General features: G+C 52.1%; 1 protein-coding gene across 2 annotated transcripts in view; it reads left to right on the top strand.

Annotated features, from left to right (window-relative positions):
- SLC22A23 (solute carrier family 22 member 23) overlaps positions 1 to 17,370 on the top strand; it is a 174,155-nt gene that overhangs the window by 114,748 nt on the left and 42,037 nt on the right. For both annotated transcript variants that reach the window (XM_040645011.1, XM_040645012.1), the window contains exon 4: positions 11,649 to 11,817. In XM_040645011.1, the coding sequence (XP_040500945.1) occupies positions 11,649 to 11,817 (169 nt within the window). The remainder of the gene's footprint in view (positions 1 to 11,648; positions 11,818 to 17,370) is intronic.

The following is a 17,370-nucleotide window of genomic DNA, read 5'->3' as shown; positions in this document are numbered from 1 at the left end:
CTGGGGCAGAGACGCCAAGGAAGGGAGGAGAGGCCCATGTGACTCTGGGGAGGGTGTTCCATGGACAGGGGACAGCCAGTAAGTGCAGCAAGGGGGCCAGTGTAGCCAGAGTGACATGAAGGAGGGGGAGAGTGGCAGATGATGAGGTCTGAGGGGTGCGGCTGGGGTGGAGATCACACGAAGTCTTGAGTAATTATGAAAGGCTTTGTTTTGCTCTGGTGCAGTGGGAGGGTGACATGACGTGTGAAATTATCCATCACCCAGAGCGATCGTGATTATTACTGCTGCCTGTTCCGAATTAACAAAGTCCTTTACAAAATCATTCAAGGTGAAACAATGAAGGATGGAATTAGAAAAGCAAATCATGATTTTATACCCCCTAGTGAAATAATTGATACGGGCATTGATCTTCAGAGGATGCCAAAACCAGTAGCGAGAATGTTAGCAAATGGTTCCAGGACGGGAGGCTGAGGTGCCCCCACTGGAATCGTCGGTTCCTCTTCACATCATGGGAAACAGGTGCGCCTCATGGCCGCTGCGACAGGAAGTGCAGACCCACCGTGAACCCTTCTTAGCGAAAACGTTGAACTTGAGTCCAACCAGATCTTTAGGTCTAGCTTCCAGCTTACGTTATGAAGGAACCATGGGAAAGTAATCACGTAAAACCAGAACCCCTCTGGTTTCTTCAACAAGACAGGGTCACGGGGGAGAAGGAGATGGGGAGGGGCTTCTCTAGCTTGAAAGAAACCTAAGGGATGTACAACATATAGACCCGATTTGGACCTGATTTTTAAAAGTACAACCAGATGGAGAATTTTGAGGTTATTGAATAATTTGAACACAGACTGGATATGAAGTAATATTAGAGAATTATGATTTTGTTAGATGTAATGTCTTTATGTAAGGAAATGTCCTTTTGATAAAGAGCCATCCATACATTAGTATTTAGAAGTATTTAGAAGACATGATTTCAAGCATTTGATTTAAAATATTACAGGAAAGAGAGAAAGAGAAAAGAAGCAGAAGAACCAAGAGAAGGGAACCATTGACCATTGTTGACCCTAGCAGATGGTCGATGGGGATTGATGATACTCTTCTCTCTTCTTCGCGAACATGCAAACTTGCAAAAGTTTCTTTTTAAAGTACAGATACAAGAGAAGATGGGTATGTGAGAAAACGTGAAAAAGGGAAGACCTTGTTCAGAAAGATTCAGTTACTAATAATTCTTCCCTAATTAGGAAAATTATTCCAAAGAGTGAAATGCATTCACTGTTGCTACATGTTGAAGGTAATGATACTATGAACTCACATTGCGATTTTTCTATTTACCATAAACCCAGCCCCTAAGTTCTCGATTCCTTGCCAGTCTCATAAAATAACGACAATATTGGCAATGTTGATGATGACAAATAAAAATTGGATCATCTCTGCGCTCTGACACTTGGGGAGCTAAGTGCATGCCCCCGGAAGTCAGAGCTGGAACTAATTTAGGACTATTCTTTTTGGCCACACCTGCTGCTTCAAATTGCAAGGCCTGGAGGCTTCCTTTGGCTCCTATGCATAATCTAATTACGCAAACGGGAATCCATCAGTAAGTGTGATCTCCATCCACGAGTGGACAGTACCAGAGAAAATGAGGTTTGAGGATTGTTCTTCTGGAACTGGCAGCTGGGAAACCTGGATGGGAATTTCTTTTTTTTTTTTTTTTTTTTTTTTTTGAAGATTTTATTTCATTTATGTGACAGAGACAGCCAGCGAGAGAGGGAACACAAGCAGGGGGAGTGGGAGAGGAAGAAGCAGGCTCATAGCAGAGGAGCCTGATGTGGGGCTCGATCCCATAACGCCGGGATCACGCCCTGAGCCGAAGGCAGACGCCTAACGACTGCGCCACCCAGGCGCCCCCGGATGGGAATTTCTAAAATGTGTGCTTGACCCTAAAATCACCCACTCTGTGTCTCTGCATGTTCACTTAGCTTGAAAAGGAGCCACAGATCCGAACTGCCGGGATTTCTGTGGACTTGAGGCTGTTCTGGTGTTTGAAGTCGTTCCTCTCCTTGGATTTTTCTTCTCTTATTAAATACCAGGAGACGAAAAAAGCAGTATTAATTTGAATTCTTAAGCACATACTGCTGAACAGCACTCGCCGGTTTTTACGCAGTGTCTCTAAGCAGAAACACTGGTGAGCCTTTAAATCCCCATCCTCAGTTTGAGGAACTGTAATGTTATTTTTTAAAAAAACAAATGAAATAATTTATTATCTGGAAAGGAAACTGAACTTCATGGCTCATATTGGGTAGCTGGGTTTTATGGTTGACATGTCCCCAGATGTCGGTCAGCGTGTGACTGTGTGTGGACCACGATGAGTGCACATGGAGGACTAGCTCCTGCAGATTTACCAGCTGTTCTCAGCCACCATCAGTCTAATTGATTCCACTGTAGAAATCGGAGAAAGGAGGAACGTAGGTAAAGTGACTAATCCAGACAGGAAGAACCCGTTATGCTGCTTTTCATCTGACAGACAGCTGAGCCCCTGCTGTGTGCCAGGCACTGTCCTGGGCTCTGAGGAAGGGGGGTGAGCAAAGGCGAAGCAGCGTTGGCCTTCATGGAGCTTAGATTCTGGCAGGAACACAGCACAGAGGCCGTACCCACCAGGGGCTGTGTTTGAAGAAACCCCAGTCTGCAGCAGCGGAGTGGGGAGGCATGGGGGGCTGGCTTCAGCTCCTACCTTGTTCTTTCCTTGGCTCTGTGATCTTGGACACGTCACTTAATGACTCTGGGCTTCAGGATCCTCTTGTGTAAAATGAGCATTAAAGACAAGACTTACATCATAGAGTCGCTGTGCAGTTGAAGTGAGTTTCATGGGTGCAAAATGCCTACCCCAGTGTCTGGGCCACAGTGAGTGGGAGTTACTCAGGCCAGCAGTGGAGACATTGTCGTAGGTCACTCAGCTGCTAATTAATCCTGTACTTCCACATTTGAGCTTTACCTGCCTATGTCCACATGTCTGGCAGACCCTGGAATGTGATTTGTAAGAAATAGCTCCATTTCTGTGTTTTTTAATACTGTCTTTCTCCAAAGAGAGAAAACAGCCTTTCAGACTCTTCTGACCATTCCTTTTTGTTGGCAGGTCCTAAATGAGGAGGAAAAGGGAGTTTTCCACGGGGAAGGGAAGATGCGGAGCTGTTCTGATAATAGCAACCTTTTACAGTCATACCCGCGAATGCTATTTGAGTCGACATGACTGGCAATTTCGGGCCCTCTTGCTATAATAAGGAATTCCACAATCACATGCCCAGAGGTCTGTTTTTCAGGCTCCTGGGGGCCCGGAGTCCTCAGCCGGGCCGTAATTATCGAGTGGCACATTCACTCCCAGGCCCGGCTGGGTGAGTGGCCGGAAGGAGGGCGAGTGCGGCGAAGAGGGGAGAGGCTCGCAGGTGGCAGGAGGCAGGAGGCCAGAGAGAGATTGGAAGGAGCTCTCCTTGCTGGGAGGGGAGTGAGAGGGAGCCCACAGGGGCTCGGGGGCTGCTGGGAGGGGCCTCCGGTGGCGGCTGGGCGGGCAGCAGCGCCCGTGAGGCTGAGCCGAGCCAGGCTGGAGGCCGTCAGTGCCCAAGGGAGGCAGGTGGTATTGCCAACGCCTGGTCGCCCACATGAGGTGGGAGGATGCCCTTGAGAAAGCAGGGCCTCCTCGCAGGGGGCAGTCTTTCTCCCGCAGCTGCTGTGCGCTGCTGAGCTGTTTGATAATAGAGGAGGGCTGGCAGAGGGGAGGGAGGGTGGGTTCTCTTCGTAAGGACCGTGAGTTTGGACAAGCGGCCTGTGTGGATGGCGTGGGTTCTAGCACGGGGCTGTGCAGTGCGCTCGCGTGGTGGCCGGTCCGCACTGTGTCTCTGTAGGTCTCTCCGTCCCCAGGCCATTCCAGGAGTCGTGTTTAATTATGGTGCTTAAACACGGTGTGCGGAGACGCTGTCCTTTCCTGAGCGGGTCTCGCCTCCCTCTCCCGAGCCTTGTGACGGCTCGTCCTATGTGGACAGGTGTCTTGGGTCCAGAGTGGCCCGGGGCCGTGGAGCCAGGGAAGCCGCTGTTGTTCTACAGTAGGGTGTCTAATAAGTGTGCTGAACCTGTTACGAGGAGTGTGTGCTTTTATCTTAATGTGAAGATTTTATTTATTTGAGAGAGAGAGCGAGCACGAGCAGAGGGGGCAGGGGCAGAGGGAGAAGCAGACTCCCCACTGAGCAGGGAGCCTGATGCGGGGCTCGATCCCAGGACCCTGAGATCGTGACCTGAGCACCGACGGAGGCACCCAGGCGCCCCAGAGTGTGTGCTTTTATACACTTACAGGCCTGCTTCTCCTCCCTGCAGACCTCTCTGCTTCTTTCCTTGGAATCTCCTGTATGAATTAGTGAGGGGGAGGAAGAGGCAGGCCTGGGCTAGAATGATGCACCGCCAGGGGGAAGTGGCAGGAAGAGAGGGACGGCTGGGGCCTCGCCCTCCCTGCCATATCTGACAACCTCGGCTGGGTTCTCTCCAAGTAGCCTTGCCAGCTTTCCCCGGCTAGCAGAGGCTACTGGAAAACAAGAATCCTATGCTCTGGGGCTCGTGCATCATATCACATGGTTTGGGTCACTTCTGACCAAGTTTTGCCTAAAACACGGGCTAGTTTACATCCCTTGTGGAAGAACTGAATTCACTGGAGTTAGTGTCTTGGCGACACGCGCCCACCCAGAGCCTCACGGAAGCGGCCTGAGGTCTGTAAGGACAGCAGCGAGTAGGAAGCCTTGCACAGTAGCTAGATACGCGCCCGAGTGCGGCGGGTACAGTTATTATCTACTTTATAGATGACAGAACAGGAGCGCAAAAGAGGTGAGTAGCTTCACCTGGCCTGGCAGAAGCAGGGGAGGGATTTAACCCCTCTGTCCCCCATTCTGGGGCCTCCACTGAGCTCCCCCATGCAGGGCACACTTCCTCATTCTCTGGTGTGGATATGGTCGGCCACCTCCCTATAGTCCTTCACTGCTGGCCACCTCTGATCCAGAAAAATCCCATAGGCTCATTTTAGAAGAGCTAGGAGCATTTAGCAATCTCAAGAAAATATAGACTTCAGCAGCATACAGTTTTTGAAATAGATACTGTAAGAAAGAATAGGGCTGGGTTTTACCCACATATTATAGGATGGGACCTGTCTTTTTAAGCCTGGTTCTAACATGGCTTTTTTTTTTTTTTTTTTCTTAAATCAAACAATCGTAATTCCCAAATCCAGTGAACAGTTAGGTAAGTGTGGTGGCGGGGGTGGGGAAGGTGGGAAAAGACTGTTTCCTGCCAGCAAATTCCTTAGGCACGAGCACGGAGGAGCTCGTCTGATGCCCGGGCTCTGTCTCTCGCCCAACGCTTCTTGCCTGGAGATCCTCAACACATGGAGAGACTCTGGTCCGACAGCGCCACACCCCCGAGGGGGCCTGAGCAGGAGGTCAGGTGCACCTGCTGGTGCTGAGCGCGTGTACCCACGGAGACTCCGTGTTATCTGAACGGGGCATTTTGTTTCTGATTAAATTGTATCAGCAAGGAGTTTCTGAAGCTATTATTTGGCATTGAATACCAGCTAAACTGTAGGCTCTTAAAACCCATCGGGCTGGACGTGATGACTCATTTATGCCTAAATGAGAAGGCAGAACCTTTGGCTATTCCTCAGGTTGAGGTTCTTGGTGGACGGGCAGGGGTGTTCTCTAGAAGAACTTGGCTTTTTTCTGTAGCTGTCACCTGACTTCTAGGCTCTGCCTGTAGCATCTCCCATCTGGCCGGGATCCCCCAGAGGTGTCCTGTCACCAGCCCATGGAGTTGATAGAGGCCACACTGGAGAGCTCCTAGTTCAGAAGTCACAGTGGAGCCGGATTCAAGTATAGGAGCCACCTGGACCCACCCTTGGAGCTCGGCACCCTTAAAACCATTCAGACCACATGGCTAATTTCAGCTTCTTCTGCTTTGATGCCATCACTTCGAGTGGGAGAGAGTTTAAAGTTTGATCCACCTGCATATAAAGCCTCTTAGTGTCTCTCGTGGGATCATGGAATTTCCAAGCTGGATGGGACCTTAGAGAGATGTTTGTTCCCTTTGCAGATTGACCCTCAAATCCCTGGTAGGGAGGTAGTCAGCAGGACAAAGCATCTTCTCCCTAACCTCTTGCTCCCAAAACAAAGATAAAAGCCATCATGGTTCTTTCTTCTTAGTGCAGAATGGATGAAATCCTTTCTGAACTCTGAAGCTTAATTCTTACACCTTGCCCCCTCCCCAACTCTAAAGCTTTCCTCTGCCTGGTTTTGCTCTGATGAAGGATGCCCACGCTGCGTGCCCTTGCCTGTCCCTGGTGCCATTTTGTCATCCAATCTGGGGAACCCATTTAAGGGCCATCTATGTGCTTAGCCAGGAGAGTAGAATGATGCTGCCACCTTCACAGGCTTTGACTTAGATGAGGCTGGGGAACCAGGCCCAGGCTGGCCTGGACGGGGAAGAAGGATAGGTATCGATCCATACTGGTGACACTGTAGGAAGGCCGGTGGCCGGCTGGGCCAGCTGCTTCTGAGACAGGGCTGCATGAGGGACCTGTGTGACCTCGTGTGAGTGTAAGAAACCTGATCTCTGTATCGAGGCTCAACCAGAGAAACAGAACCAGGAGGAGATATACAGGAAGAGATTTTCCACAAGAAATAGGCTTACACAGTTGTGAGGGCAGGTTACGCAGATCTGAAATCTGGAGGGCAGGCTGCAGGAAGGACGGGCTGGAACTTGGGCTCAGCGTGAAGCTGCCGTGAGCAGGCAGGGTGTCCTCTTTTTCCTCTGGGAAGCCTTAGCTCTGTTTTGTAAGGCCTTGCTACTGATTGAGTCAGGCTCACCAAGATTATCTGGGATAATCTCCCTTCAAGTCAACTGATTGTGGACTTTAACCACATCTACAAAATACCTTGATAGCAATACCTAGATTACTGTTGATTGAATCGCTAAGAACCTACCCTAGTCACGTTGACCCATCACGCGGACCTCACACCCTCCTTCCAAGGAGCAGCTGTGGGCCGGTTAATGACCCCCACACTTTGATGACCTGGTTCCCCTTGGGTCTTTGTCCTCCATCACCTGGAACGACCAATCTGGGCAGCACCCTTCTTGTCCTCCAGGAAATCTGTAAGAATCTGGAAGCTTCTGAAAAGCTAATCTCCCTAGAGTTACAGCCCCTGAAAAGATATCCCGCCCCAACACTGCACTTCTAATAGACATCACAGAGGGGCTTCGGGCTGCCCCTGTCCCCGGCGTGCTGAGACCGTTGTGGTTGTAATCCCCAGTTTACAGCCCGATTGCCTCCACCAAGGCATAATTACTTGCTGTTTGATTCTCGTAACGTTCTGCAATTCTTCTGCTTACCGTCAACGTCTGTCAAGCTTGGAAGAATAGCTTTTCCGCCTTCTCCATTAAGGCGTCAGGGGAAAAGCCATTTAAGAGTAGGGATTTCTGATGTGGTTTTCTTGGATTCACTTGGTTCTGTGTTTTAATTGAGGGATTATTGCTAGGCCTGAGAGAATCTCTGTGATATAAAATATATGGAGAAGAAAGAGTATAGACTGTCATTGTACGTTCTCCTGTTCAGTCTTTTCGAACAAAACTCATTCCTACCCTGAATCCATTCATTCATTCATTTATATTTTTTTAAAGTAATCTCTACACCCAATGGGGAGCTCGAACTCACAGCCCAGAGATGAAGGGTCACATGCTCTACGGACTGAGCCAGCCCGGTGCCCCTTTAATCCTACCCTGAAATTCAACAGATCAGGTGACTAATAAAGAGGGCAAATGAGACCAAAGAGCGACTTGGCAATAATTATATTATTATAGATGGTAATAATCCATATTATTACTTAGAAAAACCAACATATCACATTTTCTATATGCAGCCACTCTATGCTTATTGAATGCCCACAATAGTCCATTTTACAGATGACAGAACTGAGGCACAGAACTCACAGATGACTGAACCAAGGTCACAAGCTTATAAGTGCTGGGGACAGATTCAGGCTCAGGCTGTCTGGCCCAGAATCCAGGCTTTTCATATTTAAATCTATGATGCCTTGCCTAAGATGATTTTTTTTCTTTTTGTGACCCTTAATTGTTTTACATAAGGAAGGGGGGGTGGGGTAGTTGCTGCCCACAAGTGAAAGCCTGCTAAGATGACTTCAGGGGCGTCTCCCACGAAAGTGGCTGTGAAGAGTGTTGTGCAGAGCGTGCCGCCTGGGCCACCCCTGGGGCTGCTGACCAGTTGGCGGTGCAGAGCTATGCATGGCTGCCTGTTGGTGGCCTGTTCCCCATGATCCCCAGGTCCTGAGGAGGTGATGCCACTGGGGACACCATTCCCTGCTGCGGGCAGGTTTCCCTGCCTTTCAAGATTTTATTTATTTATTTGTTAGAGAGAGAGAGAGCACAAGTGGGGGAGCAGCAGGCAGAGGGAGAAGCAGGCTCCCCGCTGAACAAGGAGCCTGAGGTCCATCCCAGGACCCCCGGGATCATGACCTGAGCCGACAGCAGATGCTTAACTGACTGAGCCACCCAGGCATTCCTCCTGCCTTTCAAGACCAAGGCCAGTGGCCCTGGCCTCGGGGCTGTAGACATCTCCAAGGTGTGTGAACCCCTGTGCCAAGTGCTCCTGTCTGCAGAGCCGGGAGCAGGCCTTTTGTGTGCGGAAACCATCTACCTGCTGTCCCTGTCCCCTGCCCCTGGATGCCAGGACTTAAGGCTTTAATGCTCTGATGTATTTCTTCCTCTCTTCCACTTCAGGAGAACTGATTTCTCATCATCCAAAAGGAACATGTGATTAGTGGCAAGCCTAAAGTGCCTGCGGTTCTTTGATAATTGCTTTTTTTTTTTTTTTCTTAGCATCTTTATAGCCCCCTCAGTACCTAGTAGATTTCGGGCAATTTGGAAGGGATTTCTGGTGAATCAAGGCAGAAAGGTCATCATATCCAAGTGTCATTCCTGTGTCCTTTCATCAAATTGCTGTGTTTTTCCATTGCCCTGGCAGGAATGCTAAAATACATGGATGGGCCAGAGCGCTCTTCCATTTTTCTACCTGGCGAAATAAAGTAAAATCTCTGCTAAGATTCCTTGCAAAAGCAGGAGTGGAGAGGCCAGAAAAATGATGCTACTTATTCAGCTCTCAGATACTGTGTCTGGGAGGCAAAAACATTTCTCGCGCTGTGGGTGAGGGTAGCATTTTGGGGAAGTGCCTCGCCATGAGTCATCCAGGGATCTTGCTAAAATGCAGAAGCTGATTCTGGAGGTTCGAATGGGGCCTGAGATTCTGCATCTCTAACGAGCTCTCAGGTGGCATAGATTCTTCAGGACCTCACGCGGAATTAGAGGATCCTTCCGCCCACCTATGGGAGAGGGATGAGAGAACCCTACTGGAGAGAAACTATGACAATTAATCATTGTCATGTCAACTGGAACACTGACATATGTCCCTGTCACAGCATGTCATTTGCAGCAAGGGCGGGGGCGGTGATGGTGAGAAGTCAGACTGTGGAATCATTTGCCCATCAAGGGACAAATTTCCGTTGGCCTCCGCAAGCCCACACCCTCGTTAGGAGAGTTGCCCTGTGATCCTTCATGCGAGAGCACAGAGTGGAGACCAGCGTGCGGGATGAGACGTCCCGAAGAGGGTCTGCAGTAAAGCTTCCGTGGTTGCAGACAGTGTCATACTTACACAGAATTAGAGAGGCGGTGAAGAGCAAATCCACGGGCTGCGTGCCGTGCCCGCCGCACCTGCCGGCCCGCTGATGTGAAACTATCGTGCCGTGTGAACAGTATCTCTCTGGCTTTGTTTAAAGCTCACCTGGGCAGCCGAGTGCTAAATTTTCTCTTCTGTGACGAGCCTGTGCCGAGCCCAGAGCAGCGCAGTCACCCTGGCTCGTGCCGACTGCTGGTTTCCACGGCACATCTGCCACTAGTGCCTACTAAGCGCAAGCCAGCGCCTGCGCCCGTTCGTCCTTTCTAAAAAGACCCCGATCCGTTATTTTTAAGAGCAGAAGTGCCAGATCTGGAGTGACTACCCAAGTCCCACTAGGAAGTGATCGTTTAAATGAACCCAGCCCGTGTCTATGGAAAGGAAGGGCATCGCAGTTAGTGGCCGGGAGAAACAGGCTGCTTCATCCTGTTTTCTTAATTAAATGGCAGAAAGTCCTTGATAAGCTCCGAGCAGCAAGGCCAGCTTCCTCTCCCGCTCAGCCGTCACTGATGATCGCCTGTTTGTGGAAATCTTGATGACTTTATTATTCTTTCCGTGCAGTTGAGCTGGTGTAGATAGCGGCCGGCATGGGGCCCTATCCTTGTGAGGGCTGACCCCGTCCTGGTGGCCGAGCGCAATGTGTCTGTTTTCCCCTCAAACCTGCTCCCCCCCCATTGCCTTTCCACCTGCCGCCTCAGCTCTGGTCCCGAGACAGCCCCACAGCCGCTGGAAACGGAGGCATAGAAAGTATTCTCTCCCAAGGGTCTTTGTTCTTTTTTAAAAAGTCATTTTAACTCTCCTTTTTTTCTTTTTTAAGGCAAGCTTTAGGGAATACGGGGGGGGGGGTTGCAGAAGACGAGCAAACAAACCGACGTGCTCCGTGGGGGGGGGGGCGTATAGAGCTCAGCTGACGTTCTCCCACGGAGGGCCTTGCCTGGAGGAATTCACATACGAGGTCTGCCCTGGCCGGCAGTTGGGTGCTGCGGCTGACGGTTCTGTGACCATCTTTTTTACTCAAGGTCAGATGAAGAGCATGGATTCTTGCCAACAAGGGGGACCATGGTGTCCCTCCGTTCAGGAGACATTTATGGAAGGCAGACAGCGGTGCTGTTTTGAAGCTCTGAAGATGACTCAGGCTTGCCTCTGCCAGAGAAGCTGTCTCTCGTGGGGACAGAGACAGGGTCGTGAGACACCCCGATGTCACAGTAGGCTGTGGAATTCCAGCAGGGAGGAGAAGCTTACTACATAGTCCAAGTCTGCTTTATTGATTGTTGGGGTGGGAGGGGTGTTGTCTTGTTCACATAGATGAACTGTGATGCCACTTGGTCTGTCTTGGTCTCACAGCGCGAATAGATGGCCTGGAACTCACAGTTCCAAAGGAGCACGGGAGTCGGGGCCAGAAGGAAGGCGGCGTGCAGGTGGCGGGAGTGAGCAGATGGACATTCCTGGTGCTCTGTCCAGAGGTGGAGGGGGCCCCCTGATACAGCATGGTCCAGGGAAGGAATGGCAGCAGGGGGCATGAGACGCAGCAGCACGCCGAGAGCACAGGCAGTGGAATTGTGCGGGGCAAACACCGCATCCCTGTACAGAGCAGCGTTTCCCAGTGTCCGGGCTTGGCCACTGTGAATTACAACGTGCTTTCGCCACTGACTTGCTCTGTGACCTTGAGCAACGATCGCTCCCTTCCCAGTTCAGGCCTCAGTTCATGCAGCTGTAAAAACAAGGATCTCAACGTGGACGTACGACGGAGGGCTCTCGTGGCGGCCAGCAAATAAACACGATTTTACGGTGCTTGGTTGTTGGAGAAGGTTCACTGACCCTGGTGCACCCGTGGCTGCTCCAGGCCATGGGGCAGGGCGCTCACGTCTCTCTTGTCCCTTCTGTGTTCCAGGAATAGAGCTGTGCCCGCCTGGAAAACGGTTCATGATCACGATGGTGGCGAGCTTCGTGGCCATGGCGGGGCAGTTCCTCATGCCCGGGCTGGCCGCCCTGTGCCGGGACTGGCAGGTCCTGCAGGCCCTCATCATCTGCCCCTTCCTGCTCATGCTGCTCTATTGGTCGTGAGTATCCTCCCCACGGGCCTCACCGCCTGCTGCTTCTGCCACGCTTTCTGGGGGGCGCGCCCCCTGGGGAGGAGACACGTGAAGCAAACGACGGGGGGCGCCCGGTCCCCCAGCTTCTGGCTGGTTTCAGCTTGTGCTTTTCTTGTGAGGGCATTTCCACTTTTGTAAAATTTCACCTTTCAAGCATGGTATCTTGGGAAATGGTGAAACCTACACAAAAATCGGCAGAAGAGAGTGGAGTGAGTCCCCGAGTGCCCTGCATCCTGCTCTGGGCACCTGCCCCCCATCAGTCCGGCCGGCTGCCTGCTTGCTGGGTTAGTTTGACAGGATTTTTATGAATACATTTGCAAAGGGAGGAGTCTTGTGTTTGTGGGGGGAACTGCGGAGACGTTCCGGGGTGATTTAGGAAAGCCCCCATCTCCTCTAGATTAGGGATGGGCAGAGACTACAGTCTGTGGACCAGATCTGGTCACCATCTGTTTTGGTAAATAAAGTGTTATTGGAGCACGGCCATGCCCACGTGTTTACATACGAGTCATCTCCAGCGGCTTTCATGCTACGATGTCAGAGTTAGGGAGGGTACAATGGTCTCATTGGCCTACAAAGCCCAATATTTACTCTGTGGTCCATGACAGGAAGTTTGCCCACCCCTGCTCCTGACAAGTCCACTAGGCCTTTGAGAACCAGGTGTAACTTTGGCTTTTGGCTGGCTGGCTGTAGGGAAGAAAACAACTGAACACACTAGGCTAGGGGGTATGACCAGGGCAACTAGATTTCTTTAAAACTCCCGGAGGATTGATGTTTAGCCAAGGTTGAAAAACCCCGCTCTTGGATAGAGAGATGTTTAGGGGAAAAAATTAGTGTTCGGCCTTTTTTTTTTTTTTTTTTTAAATAACTCCTTTCTTTCTTTCCGTGCCCCTCCCCACCCCTCTTCCTGCCAGCACTCCCTTCACACGCAAGTACGAGACACTGCAGCCTAGAGAATACATACTACGCTGTGCTGCTCTTATTTGGTCACTGATGAAAACCAATTTCTGGCAAGAAGTCAGCTGTGTCACAGCTCTAAGTGTTCGCTGGAGCAGAGAAGGCTCCTTAATTGGGCTTCCTTTTCTAAGGTGCCAGGGAGGGGAAGAAAGCCCCTGTCTTTTAGCTTCATGGGCCCGGCCCCAGCCCCGCCCTGCAGGAGGTCCTGCCGCAGAGAAAGAGCAGTGAGTGAGGGTACAGGGTGCAGAGGGTCCAGGCCCAGCTCCTGCAGAACAAGCCGAGCAGCCGCAGGGAGCTCAGATAAGGGATGAAGGAAAGCCACCTGCCGGGAGCTGCTCAGCAGGGACAGCTGCCCAAACCGTGCCCCACCCGCCACCCCTCCCCCAGGCTTCCTGCAGCCTTCATCACCCCCCTCCTGCAGGAGCCAGGCATATCTCAGGACCCCCTGCTCCCTGCAGCAGGGCGTTGGGAGGCAAAGAATGAAATCGTTTCCCAAAGTGGGATGGGGTAGGCAGTTCTTCCTCCCATCTTCTAGGCAAGTCCTTCCTGTCCCTTCCCTTGCTGCATCTAGAGCGGGGCCTTGCTTGTTTTGGAATTCAAGGGCATTTATTTATGTAGCAAGTGCTTATCCTGTGTTTACTCTCCGTCACACACAAATCGCAAGTACTGTACAAATGGTAAGTTATTCAGTCTTTGTTTTGCATCACCCCACTGTACAGATGACAAAACTGAAGTCACCCAGCTGGCCCGTGAACCCCAGGCCCCTCTTACCACACGCGGTGCTGTCTCCTGCCTTCCATGAGCTTTTGTCTCTTGTCTCTGACCACTGGAGCCCCTGGCCCTGGGAGAGAGCGCTGTTGTCCTCGAGGATCCCCTGTGACGTCTGCCGTCCTCCCACCCCCCTCCTCTCACTTCAGTGCCCATGGGCCCCCGGGGCTGTCTGCTGGCCTCTGGGGGCCCTGGAGGCCTGGGGCCGGAGTGGGCACAGCCTCCTGGAGGCTCACACTCCTGTAAGAGCTAGGCTTCGAGTCTCTGCCAGGTGCTGTTGCCACCTGCCCCAGGTCGGACACCTGGCGGGGAGAAACGGCAGGGAAGGCTCTGGACCAGGTCCGGGGGACTGACCTACAAGGTAAAGGACTGGGGTTCCTGTTGATCTTATTGTATTTTTTACTCAAATTTAAAAAGTGTATCTGGGTTTAATGGCAAGTAAGACATTTATTTCTTTATATCATAAAACCTAAGAAAAAATTCTTTGAAGCTCACAAATGTAAAAACAAAATTTTCTAGTGAAAAAGGTGTCCAGGGTACTTTGATAAGTAAAACGTGTCCGCAGACCAACAGATGGACGGACGTTCCAAGTCACTGACGCCACGTGGTCGCAGCTCTGGCGCGGCAGTCTGGGGTAGACCAGCTCTACCCGAGTATGGTAACTGCTATGGTCATTGTCATCGTTTTGTATTTCTGTTGTTCTCTAAGATGCTTGGCACGTGTCTGACCTACAAGTGCTGGTAAATGTGAGCTGCTTTATGGCTACGATTGTGTCAGCTCTTAACACGCATGGAAACCTGGGTGTAGCGGAGGGCAGGCTAAAGAAGTCAGTGGTGAGCGATGCATCCCACCTCGCCTCTAGCCTTGAAAGACTCCCGGCTTTTTCCCCTGCCCTTCCTGCCACCCTTCCTGCCATCACTGCCCGACTCTGTAGCTTGACAAGCTGCTGCACGCTGCTGGGGAGCGGGAGGGAGCTGCGGCACGGCCAGCAAGGCCAGCTGTGGATGCCAAAACCCTGACACTATCTCGCTGCCCTTTTGAGAGCAAGTCTTTACGGTGGGGGCCAGGGGGCTGTGCCGTGTACTTGGTACTTTGGAGCCCCTCCAAGAGCAGACGTGGAAGCAGGTGTGTGAACAAGGACCCCAAACCAAACCACACAACACAGAGTCACCGACACGCAGGGGCTTGGCGTGGGAGCGATAAGACACAGGGTGCCGATTGAGCGGAAGGGATTCTCTGGTCCGGGGGTAGGCTGTACTGACAGGGACCCTCCAAACACACACCCAGTGCTGGATAAGCTATCGCATCAACCAAGTATGTCCGCAGTGCTGTGCTCCAGGGCCAGGAAGGGGAACTCCCAGGGCCCAGACCAAGGAGAACATTCAAGCTGGAGTGGACTCGGAGGCAGCCTGCCAGCCATCTGAACCGGAAACAGGACCAGGGAGCTTGAGTCTTAATCCGTGTCTCGAGGGTTGGAGCTAATATCTCAGGCCCTTTATGCACGTATAACCGAGCTCCTTGAGTGAAGCCAGAACTCCAAGCTGTCCTGTTGTAATGACGGGATTTGAAAGTCTTTGCCTACCCCAGGCACTCACCTCCAGAGCTGGCTGATGCCTCGGACCGTGGGCAGAAATGGTCCGCCTTGAAGACAGTGGAGCCGTGAAGTCTGCCCCACACGTGGCTGTGTATTCCAGACTCCCAGCACTTTGTAAGGCTGAGAAATTAATGTCAGAACCGGTGAAGCTCGTTGGACCCTCAGGCTCAAGAATGAAACCTTCCACGGAGAGTCACTGGAGCCGGGCACTCAAGACTCACATGGAAGAAAATTCTCATCAAGGATGAACTCACAGCCAAAATTCACAGAGTCCGTGGAAATCCATTCTGAGGGCCTGAAACTATAAACTGAGAAATTTGCATCTCAAGGACTCTAGGAAACAGAGCAGTCTGAAAAAGAAGTTGATTCAAATAATTTATTAAGGCAGTTACCCCTACCTCATGCCAAATGCTGTCCTAGTTACAAAGTATTCTAGATTCTGTGCATGCCTGTGAGCAAAAGCTCTCATGGGCATATGGGGGTGGGAGGGAGCCCAGAGACCGTAAACCCATGCTCGAGCAAGTAATATTCTTCCAAGTAACCAACCGCGAGACAGGAGATAAAGCAGTGAGATAGAGAGGAACAAGTTAGGGTGGTTAGGGAAGGCATCTCTCGGGGAGTCATATTCTGCTTGACGCCTCAATACATGATCCAAAAGAGGAAGTCCCACAAAGTTCTGGGTGGAAAAATAGGCAAATGGGAAGAGCAGGGCCAAAGCTGGCCTCCATGTGGCTGCTTCTGGAGGAAGACGACCAGTAGGACCGAGTGCTAAGGACAAGCTCAGACACACAGCCACATGCAGCCTTCACGATGGGTTTTTTCTTTTCTTTTTTTTTTTAAGAAAACTTAAAGGGGCGCACAGAGGGAGAAGCAGGCTCCCCACTGAGCAGGGAGCCTGATGCGGGGCTCGATCCCAGCACCCTGGGATCATGACCTGAGCCGGAGGCAGATGCTTAACTGACTGAGCCACCCAGGTGCCCCTCAATGGGTTTGTTCTAAAAGCCACAAAACCCCATGGAGGTGTAAGCAGGGGACGAATGTGCTCTGGCAGGTGCTCGGACAAGGTCTCGCTGTCTGCCACTGGGGCTGGTGGAAGGGTGGCCGAGAGTGAAACAGTGCGGGGTCTGTGCCAACGGTGGACAGGGTGCTCACCTAGAGAGGCCTGAGTCCAGGTGCGTTTGGGAGTGGCCCCAGTGAGAGGTGCTGGCGGGTCTGCTGCGGCCCATGAGGCCAGGAGAGCCACAGCCCGGGCTGTTTTCTGGGGTAGGGGGACAGGGCTGTCTGTGGCACGGAGGCCCCGCCGGCGACTGGAGCATGGAGTCCTGTCCTGAGGGGAGAGCTCAGAGAGTAACAGAAACGAGCCAACTAGCTGGCGAGAGGAAAGGTCTGATCTTGAGTCTTGAGGCCAGTGGACGAGGCCCTGCGGAGAGCTGGGATCCCTGAGGGAAATCCAGCCCGTTTGGAAGTGTGGGTTTCGTATTTCCCGGGGTGAGTGAGGCCGGCGGGTCAAGAGATGCTGGCCACTGAGAAGACAGGCTGTTGCTCTCGGTTCCCAAGAGATGGGGGCACACCATGTCCCGGGGGCCCCACAGGGAAGCACCAGCTGGTCAGGAGGCAGAAGGAGGGAGGAGATTGGGGGCAGGAGCCTTCCCTGCAGTTTTCCCCAGAAGAAAGGGGTGAGGTGGGGCGAGCAGGCTCCGGGTTGGCTAGTGTGAGTAGTTTCTGCAGGCTCTGGGGCACAGGGGCTGTCCCTGGCTGTCTGGCACCTGGCTCTGGGGTGACTAGAGCAGGTGGGCAGTGGCCGGACTGGGAGAGCCCACAGAGGAGGCGGTGGGCTCGGACTGGTTGGTTTGTAGCAGAAAGGTGCGCTCACAGGTGAATTGTTGGCTGCCCCTAAGACTTGGCTAACCTGGACAGGGGGGCAGTCTTCCCTCTCAGAAACGTCAGGAAATACAGGAAATAAAAAGGCGTGATTAATATGCAGCCCTACAGCAGCTCCAGGGTTACAGAATGCTCTGGAATGAAGTGAGCCCAGGGCTGGAGAAGCCGGTCAGGAGGAGATGGCCCCAGCGGAGGTGTGATGTGCCCAAGGACTGGACGGGCTTTGACAGGGGGTGTGGTGAGTACAGCTGGGTCCCAGAGAGGACGTGGGGCCTGAGTGATTGGTGCCCCAGCAGGTGGAGCCTCGACAGGAGATGAACGTC

Source organism: Ursus maritimus, unplaced genomic scaffold, assembly GCF_017311325.1.
Source record: "Ursus maritimus isolate PB19 unplaced genomic scaffold, ASM1731132v1 scaffold_30, whole genome shotgun sequence".
Lineage (NCBI taxonomy): Eukaryota > Metazoa > Chordata > Mammalia > Carnivora > Ursidae > Ursus > Ursus maritimus.
Note: the sequence above shows the minus strand (reverse complement) of the source record. Positions and strands in the feature narration are given on the sequence as shown.